At 41.0% G+C, this 15,329-nt stretch overlaps 1 protein-coding gene across 1 annotated transcript; it reads left to right on the top strand.

Annotated features, from left to right (window-relative positions):
- The first annotated feature begins 11,722 nt into the window (after positions 1–11,722).
- On the top strand, positions 11,723–14,771 carry LOC122011896 (CBL-interacting protein kinase 18-like). Its single transcript, XM_042568329.1, has 2 exons — positions 11,723–11,877; positions 13,021–14,771. Exon 2 carries the CDS (start codon positions 13,252–13,254, stop codon positions 14,557–14,559), a length of 1,308 nt encoding a protein of 435 aa, XP_042424263.1. The 5' UTR covers positions 11,723–11,877; positions 13,021–13,251; the 3' UTR covers positions 14,560–14,771.
- Positions 14,772–15,329: the final 558 nt, after the last annotated feature.

Genomic DNA, 15,329 nt, shown 5'->3' with positions numbered 1-15,329 from the left:
CCGACCATCCATTCGCGGTTTTCTGCGCCAGCTTCTGTCACGGCCGCACAATACAGGTTACTCTTCATCTTCCGATGAAGAGTTGCTACGACCAACCAACCGTGCCCGAGCACACCATTACTTTGAAAGGGCCCCTCGCCGAGATGTGGGCCGACGCTCGGGCGCGCGTAGCAATGATCCCCCTCCGGAACTTAGCCAACAGCCACATGCAAGCGACTACGGGGGTAAGTTTGTTGAAGTTTTGTCAGAATATTTCCGCTCGGCTTTTAACAACTGCGTCTTCTTGCTTCAGAGGTGGGTGGAAGAGATAGCAGTTTCCAACCGCCTGGCTATGGCGGACGAGGAGATAAGGCAACTAAAGGCGGCAGGCGGTCCGAGCGGCTCACAAGGCCCTTCCTACGCCGAGCTACAAAAAGAGCTGAAGACAGCTCAAACTCTGCTGGCTGCTGAGCAGAAGAAAACAGCTGACCAGGCCCACGCCCTAGCCGAGTCCGAGCGACAAGTCAAGTCGCTTGACACAAAGATAACTCTGGCCACCACTCGGAAGAACACAGCCATCTCCGATCTGGAGAAGAAAAACGTGGAGGCCCGGGGCCTGGAGTTGACGGAGCAGCTCGACCGGGAGAAGGCAGGCCGCTCGGCCGATGCGGAGAAGATTGAACATCTGAATGAGGCCCTCACAAGCTCCCAGGCGACCTTCAAAGAATACCAGGATGCCGAGCCGAGCCGAGTTGCCGCTATCTGACAAAGCCATATCCGATCGCCCGAGTTCTCGGAGAAAATCTGCGAGCGGATGTACTCAGCTTTCGACTTGGCCATTACGGCCACTATGACCTATCTGAAGTCGAAGGGCCTTCTTCCGGAGTCCACCAATATTCCAGCCGGCGATCAGGTGGGGCTCCTGAGCACCATTCCGAGGGACCTCTACGACTACATCGAGTAATTCTTGTAATTTCGCCGCTCTGCTGAACATGAATCTTTTTGTACTTAGGCCACTCGGCCTAAGGTTTTAATTTCAATGAATGCTTTCCTTTCGTGTACTCTATCTTTTTGCACTGTCCCCTCGCTAATACTTGTGCTGCCTGCTCGTCTATTATCACACCTTTGGCCTTCGAGGTGCACTCTCGCAAGTGTTTTCCCCAGCCCCTCCGTTCGGCCTAATATCATCCGGTGTTGCCAAGAAATGCTTGTTATAAGCCGATCAGAACCTTTGTACCTCGAGTCCGAGCGGAACTTAGAGCCGGTCTAACTATCGGCGGAGAATACGGATAATTGTAGTGTCGACGATATTCCGCTCGGATATTTTGTAAACGCCGACGCGTCTCTCGATGTTTAATGTCGGTGCTCGACGGCACGGTTATTTATAGCCGGTCGGCGTGACTCTCGATGTTTAACGACGGGGCTCGTCGATCTTCCACTCGGGGATTTATAGACGCCGGCTCGTCTCTCGATATTTAACGTCGGTGTTCGACGGTGCGGTTATTTATAACCGGTCGGCACGGCTCTCGATGTTTAACGACGGGGCTTGTCGATCTCCCGCTCGGAGGGTTTATAGACGTCGGCTCGTCTCTCGATATTTATCGTCGGTGCTCGACGGCGCGGTTATTTATAGCCGGTCGGCGCGGCTCTCGATGTTTAACGACGGGGCTCGTCGATCTCCCGCTCGGAGGGTTTATAGACGCCGGCTCGGCTCTCGATATTTATCGTCGGTGCTCGACGGCACGGTTATAGCACGGCTCTCGATGTTTAACGACGGGGCTCGTCGATCTCCCGCTCGGAGGGTTTATAGACGCCGGCTCGTCTCTCGATATTTATCATCGGTGCTCGACGGCGCGGTTATTTATAGCCGGTCGGCGCGGCTCTCGATGTTTAACGACGGGGCTCGTCGATCTTCCGCTCGGGGATTTATAGACGCCGGCTCGTCTCTCGATATTTAACGTCGGTGCTCGACGGCGCGGTTATTTATAGCCGGTCGGTGCGGCTCTCGATGTTTAACGACGGGGCTCGTCGATCTTCCGCTCGGGGATTTATAGACGCCGGCTCATCTCTCGATATTTAACGTCGGTGCTCAACGACGCGGTTATTTATAGCCGGTCGGCGCGGCTCTCGATGTTTAACGACGGGGCTCGTCGATCTTCCGCTCGGGGATTTATAGACGCCGGCTCGTCTCTCGATATTTAATGTCGGTGCTCGACGGCGCGGTTATTCATAGCCGGTCGGCGCGGCTCTCGATGTTTAACGACGGGGCTCGTCGATCTTCCGCTCGGGGATTTATAGACGCCGGCTCGTCTCTTGATATTTAACGTCGGTGCTCGACGGCGCGGTTATTTATAGCCGGTCGGCGCGGCTCTACGGTTTAACGTCTGGACTAGACGGCCTTCAAGGCTAACTCCTTACCAGGTCGAGCGACCTTGGCATTCATATCACGCGCTCGAATAATATTTATGCCGGTCTGAACAGCACGGGTCAATCGCTTACGAGTTTAAATATATAAACCTCCCGGCCGATCGGCTCGGGGGCCTTCGTTATCGAGCCTTTAACTCCGATGATATACGCCCGACCGAACGGCACGGGCCTTCTTTCGGAAAATTACGATGAATTCTATGCCCAAAAGAAACTCTGAAAAACTAACCTACCGATCAGCATAAGATCTAACTCAATTTCTCAACTCCCGAATACCCGTGAAGTGAGGTGGGTACAATGTACTCGTCGAAATTTATCAAGGCCAGGAGGATGGAGAAACTCCTCGGTCGGTCCACCATGGCCGCTCGGCCCACCCGAGGTGAAGGCGGCCTGCTGCGTTATCCTTTTACTTGAGCCTTCGTCATCGAGCGCTTGGCTCGGATACTATACCTTCAGCCGAACGACTCGAGGCCTTCTTCATCGAGCGCTTGGCTCAGCTATTATACCTCCGGCCGAATGGCTCGGGGCCTTCGTTCGTCGAGCGCTTGGCTCAGATATTATACACCATGAAGATAGGTCGCTCGGCCGATAACGCCAATTGCGCACATTATAACATTTTGCCTTCTACATTTCAAATATACAACCAAACGGAAAATATACAGCACATTCTATTGGTGCACCTTTCACCCTGCCCCGGACAGGCTGGAGATAATTTGCGCTTCATGGTGGATCCAAGTGCCAATCCATCTTCATCCGCTCGACGGCTCGTCCACCCAAGTTCCTCGTATGCGGTCGATTCATCGCCTGACATCAAACTCCCGCTCTTGAGGTTCTAGAAGGAGGGGCTTGCTATAAGTTGAATTCGGGAGATGAAGTATCTGCTTTTGAGGGTAATGGGACTGTGGCAGTCGGTGCTTCCGCTCGGGAGAAGAGTCCGGTCGGAGGGACTTGCCTTTTCTGTTGTCCCGTATTGGTATTTCATCTGACGAAGATTCCCCACTGCGATTCACTGCTACAGCATCAGTAGGCATCCGGAATAAGGCCCGACGGAATAGAACGGTAGCCGGTGGTGTTTCCGCTCAACCACCAGACGCTGACGTTGCTTGCTTCTCCGGCCGCTCGGCTGTTGCTTTCTGTTTTTGCTCCACAAGTTTGGCGGCCCTCATCTCGACCAGAGCGTCGAGTTCTTCCGTCGAAAACGTCACCGTGTGTTGTCGTCCAGCCTCGTCCATTGTTCCCTTTCAGATGTAGGTGCGTTCCCACAGACGGCGCCAAATTGATCCTGTCCGAACCAGGAGCCAACAGACGCTGGGCACGTGGCGCTTTCCGACTCGCTGAAGTAGATCTCCAACTGGTGGCGAGATGCTCTGGCTAACCTGCACATAAGTCGGGCCGGGAAGGGGGTTCCCGGCGGCGACCCTCCGACGCTCAAGTCAGGTAAACTACGATAAACAAGGTGGCTCCAAAAGTGATTTTTTGCGTACCTGCGGCGAAGTAAGAGGCTCTATATATAGAGCGAGGAGAGAACTAATGCACGTTTACCGAAGTGCAGACGTGTCAGCAACCCATACCTCGGTATGTACTTGTCAGAGAGCTTACCTGACCCATATCGCTACAGTCAAAGCATGCCCTTGATGGGACAGCAGAATCCCCTGTCACAAGATTTGGAGCATGGCACACACGTGAAACCTACCGGTTGTCAGAGAAAGAAGTCCCCTGTCCTTTTCTCTTGCTCCAAACTTGTCGTCCGGGCGGACAGCTCCCTCAACATCCGGCCGGACATCCGCAGGGGTTTACTTGTGCTTTGTGGAGACTAATAAGCAGGGGTGCTTTATGACTTTGGTCGGTCAAAAGGTCAGCTCGGCCCATGACCTTTTCAACTGAGCGTCGGAACCCCGATTTGACAGGGTGCCTTCCAACCATAAGTGCGAGCCGGCCGGACCCATCCGGGTATTCGATTCCATCGGCCGGCCGGCAGTCTGGTTGGGCCGGCCATCTACGGCCGTCCGGCCGGTTGGACCAAACTCTCCCCGGATGGGCGGCTGCTCCGGTGACTTCCACCTGGCGTTGACTTTGCAAAAAGGGGGGGCCCGCTCTCACTACCGGATCAATGGGAATGACTATGGGTATGAGTTTAATAGTAGGGTGGAATGGGAATAGGAATGGAAATGAAACCATCAAGTCATATGGGTTTGGTTGATTTCCATAAATCTGGTAATCATTCCCAAAATGTGATTTCCAAACCCATAATCCAAACACTATCTTTTACTATCATTCCATTTCCTCATTCCCAAACCCATCAACCAAACACCTCCTTAAGTTTTGATTCCCTCTGTCGTTTCTTTTCTCGCGCATTCGCCGTGCACGATCAACAACCGGCGATCAACCATTGTTGTTGCTCCGCTATCATCGTATGCAGCCAAGGCCGGTGCCCCACCTCTTGTTCTCCTCCCCTACTGCCGCTACCCTACCAATCTTGTCGCGCAACGCACAACCGTGTTTTCGCTGTTCCACGGAGCGCCACACACCTGACGAGCACTGCCCTTGCACGCCTCACCGTCACCGAGAATCAGTTGTCTTTGTGAGCAATCGACACCAGCTGACTCCTCTCTTCTGCCCACTCGCACTCTTCGCCGTCGCCTCACACCGATGAAGCATGTGAACAACCGCGTCTTCGCGTAGCTGCTGTGCGTGTCACTTTACGGCTGTTGATGCTACTTATCGTTGTTGCCTTGCCACCACTGATCTGGCCGACTGAACACCTCCCTCCTCCTCTTGGCCGTGCAATGCCGCCGCTGCAAAACTGACGACCGCTACGAGAGCCACCACTCTTCTCACAAAGGCCACCAGTGAACCACTGCAATCGCTGTCGTCATACCACCGTTGTTGGAGTCACGGCCAATCACCAGCTTGGTCTCGACTCCGTGCCACCTTCCACCGTTGTTGGAGTCCCCGCTGGAAAGGAAGAGGTTACTAATTTAGGTATCGATAAGTTTTGTTGATTAGCTATTTGTCGGTAACTAATTGGTCAAATTAATATGATTAGTTCTATTATTAGAGTTTAATAATTAACAGGTTAATTGATGTATGAATTATATTAATTGGTTGATTAAATTGATAACTTACCATTGACTAATTGATAAACTAACCTGATTAAGTGAGTGATTCATTGGTTAATTAGTAAGTTGATTAAGCAATCGTTGATGATATAAACATTTGGCTAATAAACTCATGGTTTGATTAACAGATAGAATAATTGATAAATCGATTGATAAATTTGATTAATTAAGATGAATATATTAACTAAATGATTAAGTGGTCTAATTAAGGTATTAATCAGTTTAATGGTTAATAATATAATTAATTGAGGATTAATCTAATTAAGTAATAATGTAGGTAATTAATTTGGATATTAATAAGTTGATTTAGAAATTGATAATTAATTATTTAGTTGATAGCTTAAATAGTTTGTTGATTTAATTAATTGGTTTAAATATGAGTTAATTAATTATATTAGTTAACTTGTTAACTGATCAATCAATTTAGTAATTGATAGAGCAATTAATTATTTGACTTAATTGATTAATGATTAATTAACTTACGTGGATAATTGATTAGATATCAATTAAGATTTAACTAAGTTAGTTTAATTAACTTGACAGTTGACTAAATTATTAATAACATATTAACATTACTCTAGTACTTGACGGGATTTGTATCCTATATTTGTAGGATTTGAGCTTGAGGTAGACCTTTGACTTGAAGGCGGTTAGGACGATGTACAATTAGGTGGGTAGTTCCTGTTTTGATCTCCATAGTTTTCTTGATCTTAGTCCATGATTCAGTTATCTATATTTCATATGTAATAGTTACTTATGTTACCTTGACTTTGTTGGATCGAGACACACGTGAGAGGAGGGGTAAATCATTTAGTTTTTAAAATTCTGGCTTTTTTGATTTTGGAAAACAAAGTGCACGGTGGAAAACTAATTAAGAAAGTGAAGTAGAAAAATAAGCAAAAGAACACGCGTTAAATTTTACTTGGTTCTGAGCCTTCAGTGATTCCTACTCCAAGAGACTCAGTTCCCGCAGACCTATCGATGGGTAATCCACTAAATGCCTCTTCCGGAACCGCCGAAAGAGGTGATCGAATACATGAGATAGGGACAGTATAACAGCATAAACTTCCCTTTTGGAGCAATAGTAAAAATTACAACACTTAATAAAATTATTACCAATTGTTTTGAGAGCGCTCGTGTGTTGTTGTCAGTCTGCTGGAGATGATCGGATGACTCAGAAAGATAGCTTGGTGGCAAATAGACTTCTATAAAGCAACAGCAGGAAGCCGTAGCAGTCGAAACATCCTGACTTGCCGGAATCACACTTCTGATCTTCAACCAATTAGGAATCGAACATCCTGACTAGAGTTAGTCAACCTTGAACATATAGTAACAAGGTTAAATTGCAACACATCTAACTATAACGTATTTATCATTCATCAAAACTCAGATTTGACCATTAGTATAAATTACACCAACAAACTCTACTCTATGTATTCCTTAGTTGACCTTTTCTATTTGCACTTTTAGTCTATTTTGATATCCATACAGTTTCATTATTATCCATGCTATTTATGGTCATTTATGCTTGTACTTTTTTTTTGCAAGCGATACAATGTCGTAGTGTAGCTATAAAATATTAAACTAGATTACCATCTTGATATTTATTCATGCTTGTGTATTAGTGCCTCTCATTCATAGTGTAAGATATAGAGTATCCTACTAGACCTGTGGTTATTATTGAGGACCATTGCATCTCATTCATGGTTGAGAAAGTCATCAATGATCATGATACATACGACTGCCCATGAGACATTCGTGGTAGCGAGTTTACGTGTAGTCCGTAGGTAGATAGTTACTACCTGTTTGCCCACGAGACCATTCGTGATAGAGCATTTCTCCCTCAGATAAGGACCCTGACATTTCGGGCTGCCTATGAGACCATTTGTGGTAGAACGTTTCTCCCGCAGTCCCTAGCTAGATAGCTAGATGTCTTGGTCATTTATACTTTTTATGGTAGGGAGTCTGCTCCCATGTATGATGACTTATTTTTGTTATTTGTATTGTGCATGTCTATGATGTGTAGTATTTGTTGGGGGATCTTACGTCCCGCTAGAAGGGGGGTTGAATAGTCATTCCCCCAATTCGATAGCTTCCTACATATTTGTTAGTGCGCAAGCGGAAATACAATAATACAAACACAAATACAAAAACTAATGATAAGAAAAGAAATCATACCAAGCTATACGATCATTTAACGTGGTTCAGAGATTAGGACTTCTACTCCATGATTGTCTGTAAGGTGGACGATCCTTATCTGTCAATGGATTAGCCCCCGGTAAACTCCGGTTATCTCAAGTCGCTCCTTGTGGGTGGAGAAATCTCACCACAAAACTCACCAAGACCTCTTGGATTACGCAAGCACTTAAGAATTAGTAGACTACTAATTAGACTTTAACCAAGTCTAATTTCATCACCTTGGCCAGTCATCCTAAGCTCCTTCATATTGAGCTTGGAAGAAAATAGCCCTGTTGTTTTACCATTACCAGTCGGCTGGTCCTTGCACCAGTCGACTGCCGCCAGCCTAACGACTCTCTACCAGTCGACTGGTCCATGGACCAGTCGACTGATCTCAGCCGTTTCAGACACAGAACCTCTCTGTGCTCACCACCAGTCGACTGATCCCAGTACCAATCAATTGGTACAACCCTATACCTAGGGTTCTCCATTCAAGTACATTTCTCTCAACACTCGGACCCTCATAACTCACTTGACCCTTCTTCACAGCTTTGACCTCTTGCCTTCAAGTTTATTTTTTTTGGCTTTCGTCCCTCGGATGCATCTAAGCCCGCGGTTCGTCCCAATGTCATCCTTCGCGTATGCCTCAAAGTCGCTTCCCTCGACTCTTGCCTTCAAGCCTTCTTCCTTTAGCTCTCGTCTCTCGGATGCATTCAAGCCCACGACTTGTCTCAATGTCATCCTTCACGTATGCCTCAAAGTGTGATTCCCTCGACTATTGTCCTTGCTGCATTGTCCACGATCCTTCGGATGCTCCATCCTTCACCGGACCTAAAGCCATCAAGCCGAGTCATATGTGTATCCTGCAAACCTACGCATCACATGCACATATAAAATAACGAGGGTAATCCTAACTTAAACCATTTGCACAAACATCAAAACACATGGTCACACAGACCATTGGGATTGCTCCAACAGTATTCATGTTGATCATTACCTATCATTACTCATTGTATTATACACGGGTAAAAAGGTTAATATAGGGTTAGATTATTATTATGTTTTGTTAGTAGACGATTATACTATTGTCCTTACTTTTGTAGTAAGTATTATTACCTGAGACTGCATTCTTTGATCTCCTTATATATATAGTATCATGTACTATCTTTTTATATCAACTGAGTTATTGTACTCACTACCCTTGATTTTCCTTTGAATCTTGGTTGTCGGTCCCGCTCGAGTTTGGATTATTTTCCGCTGTTTGTCATTTATAGTTTTCTTTCTATATTGGTTTTTGAGCTTTGTTAAAATAATATGACTTCTATTATATAGTATGATCTAATGTACATGCATATATACACGCATTGATATTGGTTGTCAAATTTCTAACCCAACTCAATCCAAGGCGGGTTGCGAGTTTGGCGGGCCAACTCGTGAGCCCATCAATTTTTTTAAAAAAATATTTCATATCTTCAATGTTTTACTTCGGAAAGATTTTATCAATCAAATGTATTTTAAAATGAACACAAATAAACATGTATTTTAAATATAAATGAACACAAATAAGTACTTATGTGGGATGAAAAGTATTATTTTTATTTTAAAATTATAACAAAAAACTATAATAAATTGACATAAAACTTAATTTACATATGTTTCTCAACCCGCGGGCCAACCCAAGCCCGTCGCGGGCCGATCCGTGCGGGTCGTGGCCCTAGGCGGGTCGGCCCACGGCGGGCTTGAGTTGATAAAATTCCAACTCAACCCGTTTAAATTGTTTGATGGGGCGGGCCAACCCGACGAACCCAACCCAAATTAACGGCTCTAATTTTATATTGCATTGGTGTTGTATTGGCTTAAAATGGTTTGATATCGATTATTTCTTATATTGTCACTAGGAGGTACCGCCCAATTTGGTGAATAAGTATATCTTCGGAGCGTGATAATTTATTAGTATCAGAACATGGTTCGAGTTTGACTGCTGAGTTTTATGTTGTTGGGTTTTTTATCTTATTTTGATTTATGTTTTTTTAAGTTTGGGATGCAAGGCAAGCTGAAGGTCATCTCTGAGCTATAGAAAAGTAAGTTATACCTCTGATTATTATCTTATTTTTTGTGTTCACTATTTATTGTAGGTTATTGTTTAACAAGTTATTGTAGGTTATTGTTTAACAAGTTGAATGTCATAGAAATTGAGATATGATTGATTAGACCCTCTCCCATTTAGTTAGATTGTGTAACTGTGTTTCCAACACCTGTCTATTAGGTACTCAAGTTGAATGCCTTCTTTGATGGCATGTGCATTCAAAAACATTAAAACAATTTGTGGATCAATACGAGCTCTGAGGAGTAAAGTTGAGAAAGAGTTTCAAGTCAATTTTAAGTCTTTCTCCTAGATGGTCCCTTGCATTACTCGATTCGATATGGAGAGGCAATTTCAAAGTGCTTATACAATTGTAAAATTTAAAGAATTTCAACAAGAATTGACAGGAAAGATGTATTGCGACATTGAATCCACTGAGAAGGGGTCTTTTGGTACGAGAAATATGATCACAAAAGATTATATTTTGAGATGAGATTCTCTGTCCTGAAAATGATGTGTCTCCGTATTCCCTTATCGATTGGACGATTATGATATTTTCATGATGTACATTGAATCTTGGAGATGTGATTTAGTTTATCCGATCGATGAGGAGATACGGGGATACATTATTTTCGAGATAATGGATATCATCTCTTATATTTTACAGTGCGTGAGAGAGTAAAAGAAAAAAAGTTTGAAATTATGTTTGATAGAGATAAATGCACTTGATCTTGTAGTTGTCACCTATTTGAGTTTATGGGAATAATTTGTAGGCATGCTATTGCAGTTTTGATCCATAATGAGTTGTCAGTGGTTCCCAATAAGATCATAATATACTCATCAATAAAAAATTTGGAAAATTAAAATTTACTATTTCCAAATAACTCAACCTATAAGTCAAGAACAAAAACGTTGAAAATAATCTCAAATTAAAATAAATTAAAATAAGAATTTTTTTTCTTAAAATAATAAAAATGAAAGAATAAATAATGATAATTTTTATCTAAAGTTATTTTTAAGTAAATCAAACAAGTATATATATAGAAATTATTTTTAAAAAAATTGAAAAAATAATTTTGTAATTTAATCATGACTATGCGTACACTATCATGCAAGTGTACTATGTGCACATATAGCATGATCCTTCCATATTAATTTTTTCGGGACGGTACGATGATTAAGACATAGGGTGTTATCATATGAGATCTTAGGGTCGAAATTTGACGTAATCGAGCATAACCTCCCCCATGTCTTGGTCATTTGCACTAATGGCTAGTAGCCATCCGTGATTTACCTTCTCCGTATCGACCTAGGGACTGGTTGATGAGAACGCTAAGGCGAGCGCCTTTTTTTACCGCATGATCCTTCCATATTAGGAGGAAAAAAAATTGAAACAAAATAGGCTTATCACAAAGGCGATTAGTATCCTTTTGTTATATAAAATTGATATTTTTAATCACAAATAGAATAATTTTAATTAAAATTAACTATATATAGAAGTTTAAAATTATTATATGGTTGTTTTTTAGTCATTTAATTATTTCTAGATTTTAATATTTTCCTATAATTCTTCTATATTTTAGATTTAAAATTTAAATTAAAAATAGTCATGTAGTAATTATTTGTGCTATGTGTCAATTTTGGTCTATGTACAGTTGCGTCTCATTTTTAGATTTAAAATTTTTAAAAATGTACATTTAATTTTTAATAATTATTCTGAATTTTTAATTTTAACAACCAGTTTAAATTTTAAAATAAAATAAAATAAAATAATTATTTTATATATAAAAAAAATCTTTTAAACTCTTTAAAAAAATAATGCGAATTGATTTTTATCATTTTATTATGGTCTAAACCCATATGGCGGTTTCAGATCCAGAACCTTCCAAAAGGGTCAACCGTATTGATTTGAGGCTCATAACGTAACGGAGATTGTTTTTCTTCTTTCAATTTAAACATTTTTTCTATTTTTTTTTTCGTTCGATATAAACCGCAATCTTTTCTTTCTCCGGAAAAAGGAGGGCATGGATGGGATTGATTTCTATGTGATGGGCAAGATCGTCGACGCGTGACGCTGTTTTAGTCGATCCAAAGGTAGCAGCAGATCTCAATCGCTTCTCCCGAGATTTTCTTCTCCCCTATCAATTCGATCTTCTCATTTTGGCTGTGGTTTCAGATGAGTTGATAGAGTTGTGTGTGTGTGTGTGTTTTTTTTTTTAAACATATATTGTGGGATTTGTGATGCAATTTTTTTTTTCCTTTTTTTGTCTTTAAATTTGTTTTTTCTTTGTTTTTGACAGATCTAGTTTTTTCTTTACTTTCCTTTTTTTTCTGCATCGTCCTTCAGAGTTTTTACCTTTTAGGTTTCTGGATCTTGATTGTGCGCCTGCTTCATTTTTTTTCTTCTCTTTTTCTTCTTTCTGCCAATTCGATAAACATTGAGTGGAGATTTTCTATAACTTGGGTTATTGTTACATGAAATTCGCCTTCGTTTACTTTCTTCGGTTCAATCTCTTGAAAATTTTCTGTTCCGTGCCCCAGCTTCTTAGCCGTTAATTATTTTTCTTTGAACTAACAGTCAATGATGCTCTCATTTCTTAGAACAAATCGGACAAGGATAATATGGAGTGAGAAAAAACAAAGTCAGGGAATGAAAGAAGCTGCTAATCCGAATTGTTAAACATATGTTCGATAAAATTACCTTTAATGGGCATCTTTAAAAAAAAAAAGGGATTGTAGTAGATGGTATTTCAGGGGCATGAATTAAATGCAAGAATTATTAAAAAAAATTATTCCTTTTTCCCATTGTGGATATATGGTACCATTGTTTTCTCTGTTGGGAGAATAAAGTTTATCTCCAATTTTTTTAATTTCTTCCATTTGGTTTCAGGTTTTACTTCTGAATAAAGAATAGAATTTATCTCCATTTTTTAGAATTTCTTGCCATTTGTTTCTAGGTTTTACTTCTGAATCAGTGAATCTACCTTCCATGTACAATGGGAGTTTAGAGCATTAGTCATAACAACAACTAACAATTAGTATATAGTCACAAGCACTCTTTATACATTATTTCACACTGGTATCACCTTAACTAAAAGTTATTGCTGATTAGATTTATCAGGTGTTAGCTAAGAGAGTGTGCCTAAGAAATTAGTACATTAGGAATTTTCAATATTTTAGTTTGCACGATAATTCCACCTTGATGATGATCTTTTCCTTCCTTTTATCATTTTGTAGAAAATAAAGGAGCAGACCTGTCAATGCTGAAAATATGCTTCAATAACACTTTGACTGATTGTGGTTGCTATTCTCCCTGATTCTGGATGTAGCTTGGGAGTATGCCATTTAGTGGTATGCATTTGGGAAAGTTTAGAAGATGGACTACTCGAAACACAGGGTTAAAGCAGCTCTATGACATTAGCTATCTTCCTATACTACAGCAGTAAACACTTTTGGTATTGAGTTGTCATGGAACATGCAGGGAAAATAGTGATGCAAAGGTTTGAATTAGGGAGATTGCTTGGACAGGGAAATTTTGCAAAGGTTTATTATGCCAGGAATCTTAAAACTGGCCAGGGCGTTGCTATTAAGGTATTTGACAAAGAGAAATTAATGAGAGTGGGTCTTATCGAACGGACCAAGCGTGAGATATCAGTGATGAGATTAGTGCGGCACCCAAATGTTGTGCACCTGTTTGAGGTCATGGCTAGCAAGAGAAAGGTTTATTTTGTCATGGAGCATGTAAAAGGCGGTGAGTTATTTGATAAGATTGCCAAAGGTAAACTAGATGAGGATGTTGCACGAAAATACTTTCAGCAACTTGTCATTGCTGTTGATTACTGCCATAGCCGAGGTATTTATCACCGGGATCTGAAGCCTGAAAACCTACTATTAGATGAGAATGGAAACTTAAAAGTATCAGATTTTGGTCTGAGTGCAGTTGCTGATTCTAAGAGACAAGATGGCTTGCTGCACACAATTTGTGGGACACCAGCCTATGTTGCTCCTGAGGTAATCAATAGGTTTGGATACGATGGTGCAAAATCTGATACTTGGTCCTGTGGAGTAATTCTATTTGTGATTTTGGCTGGCTATCTCCCCTTTCATGATTCTAATCTTATGGAAATGTACAGAAAGATTAGAAAAGGCGAATTCAGGTTCCCTAGTTGGTTTTCTCTCGAGGTCAGAAGATTGATTTCAAAAATGTTAGATCCTGATCCAATTACCAGAATTTCAATTGCCAAAGTCATAGAAAGTAGATGGTTCCGGAAATCATTTGACGACAAGAAACTGAAAGGCATAGCAGGAAAAGAAGACTCTGTTATGGATGTTTCAGCAGCCTTGAGCTCCAGCAGCAACAGCTCCGAGGCAAAGCAAGACTCGAGCGAAATCAAGAACCTGAATGCATTTGACATCATTGCTCTTTCACCAGGATTTGACATTTCAGCTTTGTTTCAAGAGGGAAACCATAAGAAAGAATTTTGGTTCACATCCAAGTCACCGGCTCTAACTATAATATCGAAGTTGAAGGATTTAGCTAAGCATTTGAGATTAACAATAACAAAGAAAGAGGATGGAATATTAAAAATGGAGCAGCTATATGAAGGCAAGAAGGGTATTTTATCCATTGACGCTGAGATATTTGAGATGGCGCCTGCACTTCATTTGGTGGAACTAAAGAAGACAAATGGTGACACTGTAGAGTATCTGAAGTTGCTGAAGGATGACATAAGGCCAGCTCTTCGGGACATTGTGTGGGCATGCCAAGGTAGTTAATTTTCTCACACAATTGGTTTCTATTTCTTTAATTTGGCCCAGCTTCCTAAAAGCAAAGGGAAAACTTGCCTTGTGGTATTGTTCTATTCAGTACCAAGAAGAAACATTTGAACGTTAGCTGAGCCTCAGTATACATGTAATTGTGTATATAAACTTTGTAGTTAAAATTGCTTCCAGATGGGTTAAATCAGAGCAACAAACAATTTGAACTTCGTTTGTTGATGTTAACCTGTGATATTGCAGTTTTTTTGTTTTTTTTTGAAATGGTTCAGTCCCATAAAAAATATAAAAAAATGTTTCTGATATTGTTAAAATACTCTTCCTTCAGCATTAAATTAAAAAGAATCATATTTTTATAACATAAAAAAAAATAACTGGTTCAAAAATCACTACACATGTGACACTATTATATTAAAATGATTTTTTTTTATCAATTTAATTAAAATTATTAAAATTTAATTAAAATGATTATAACCAAAACTATTTCAATATTATTATAGCAATTTATTTCACGTGGTACGGTAACATTAAAATAAAAATATTTTTGAGATGAAAAATATAATAATTAGATACTCCTATAATAATATTGGAATAATAAATATCGTATGCATTCCTTTATATCTGTTTTATTTTTAAAATACCATGTTGCCCCGGTGCAATAGTAGAGAGGCTGATTTATCCTAATAGTTATAGAAAATTTTTATAAAGCCAAATTGATTATCTAAAGATGAGTCCGTTTAAACTAAATACCTAATATCAATTAAAAAAAA

Source organism: Zingiber officinale, chromosome 8A, assembly GCF_018446385.1.
Source record: "Zingiber officinale cultivar Zhangliang chromosome 8A, Zo_v1.1, whole genome shotgun sequence".
In the NCBI taxonomy this organism is placed as follows: domain Eukaryota; kingdom Viridiplantae; phylum Streptophyta; class Magnoliopsida; order Zingiberales; family Zingiberaceae; genus Zingiber; species Zingiber officinale.
Note: the sequence above shows the minus strand (reverse complement) of the source record. Positions and strands in the feature narration are given on the sequence as shown.

Excerpts from the sequence above, each read along its gene's own strand:
- LOC122011896 (XM_042568329.1), top strand. The coding sequence starts at position 13,252 with ATGGAACATGCAGGGAAAATAGTGATGCAAAGGTTTGAATTAGGGAGA.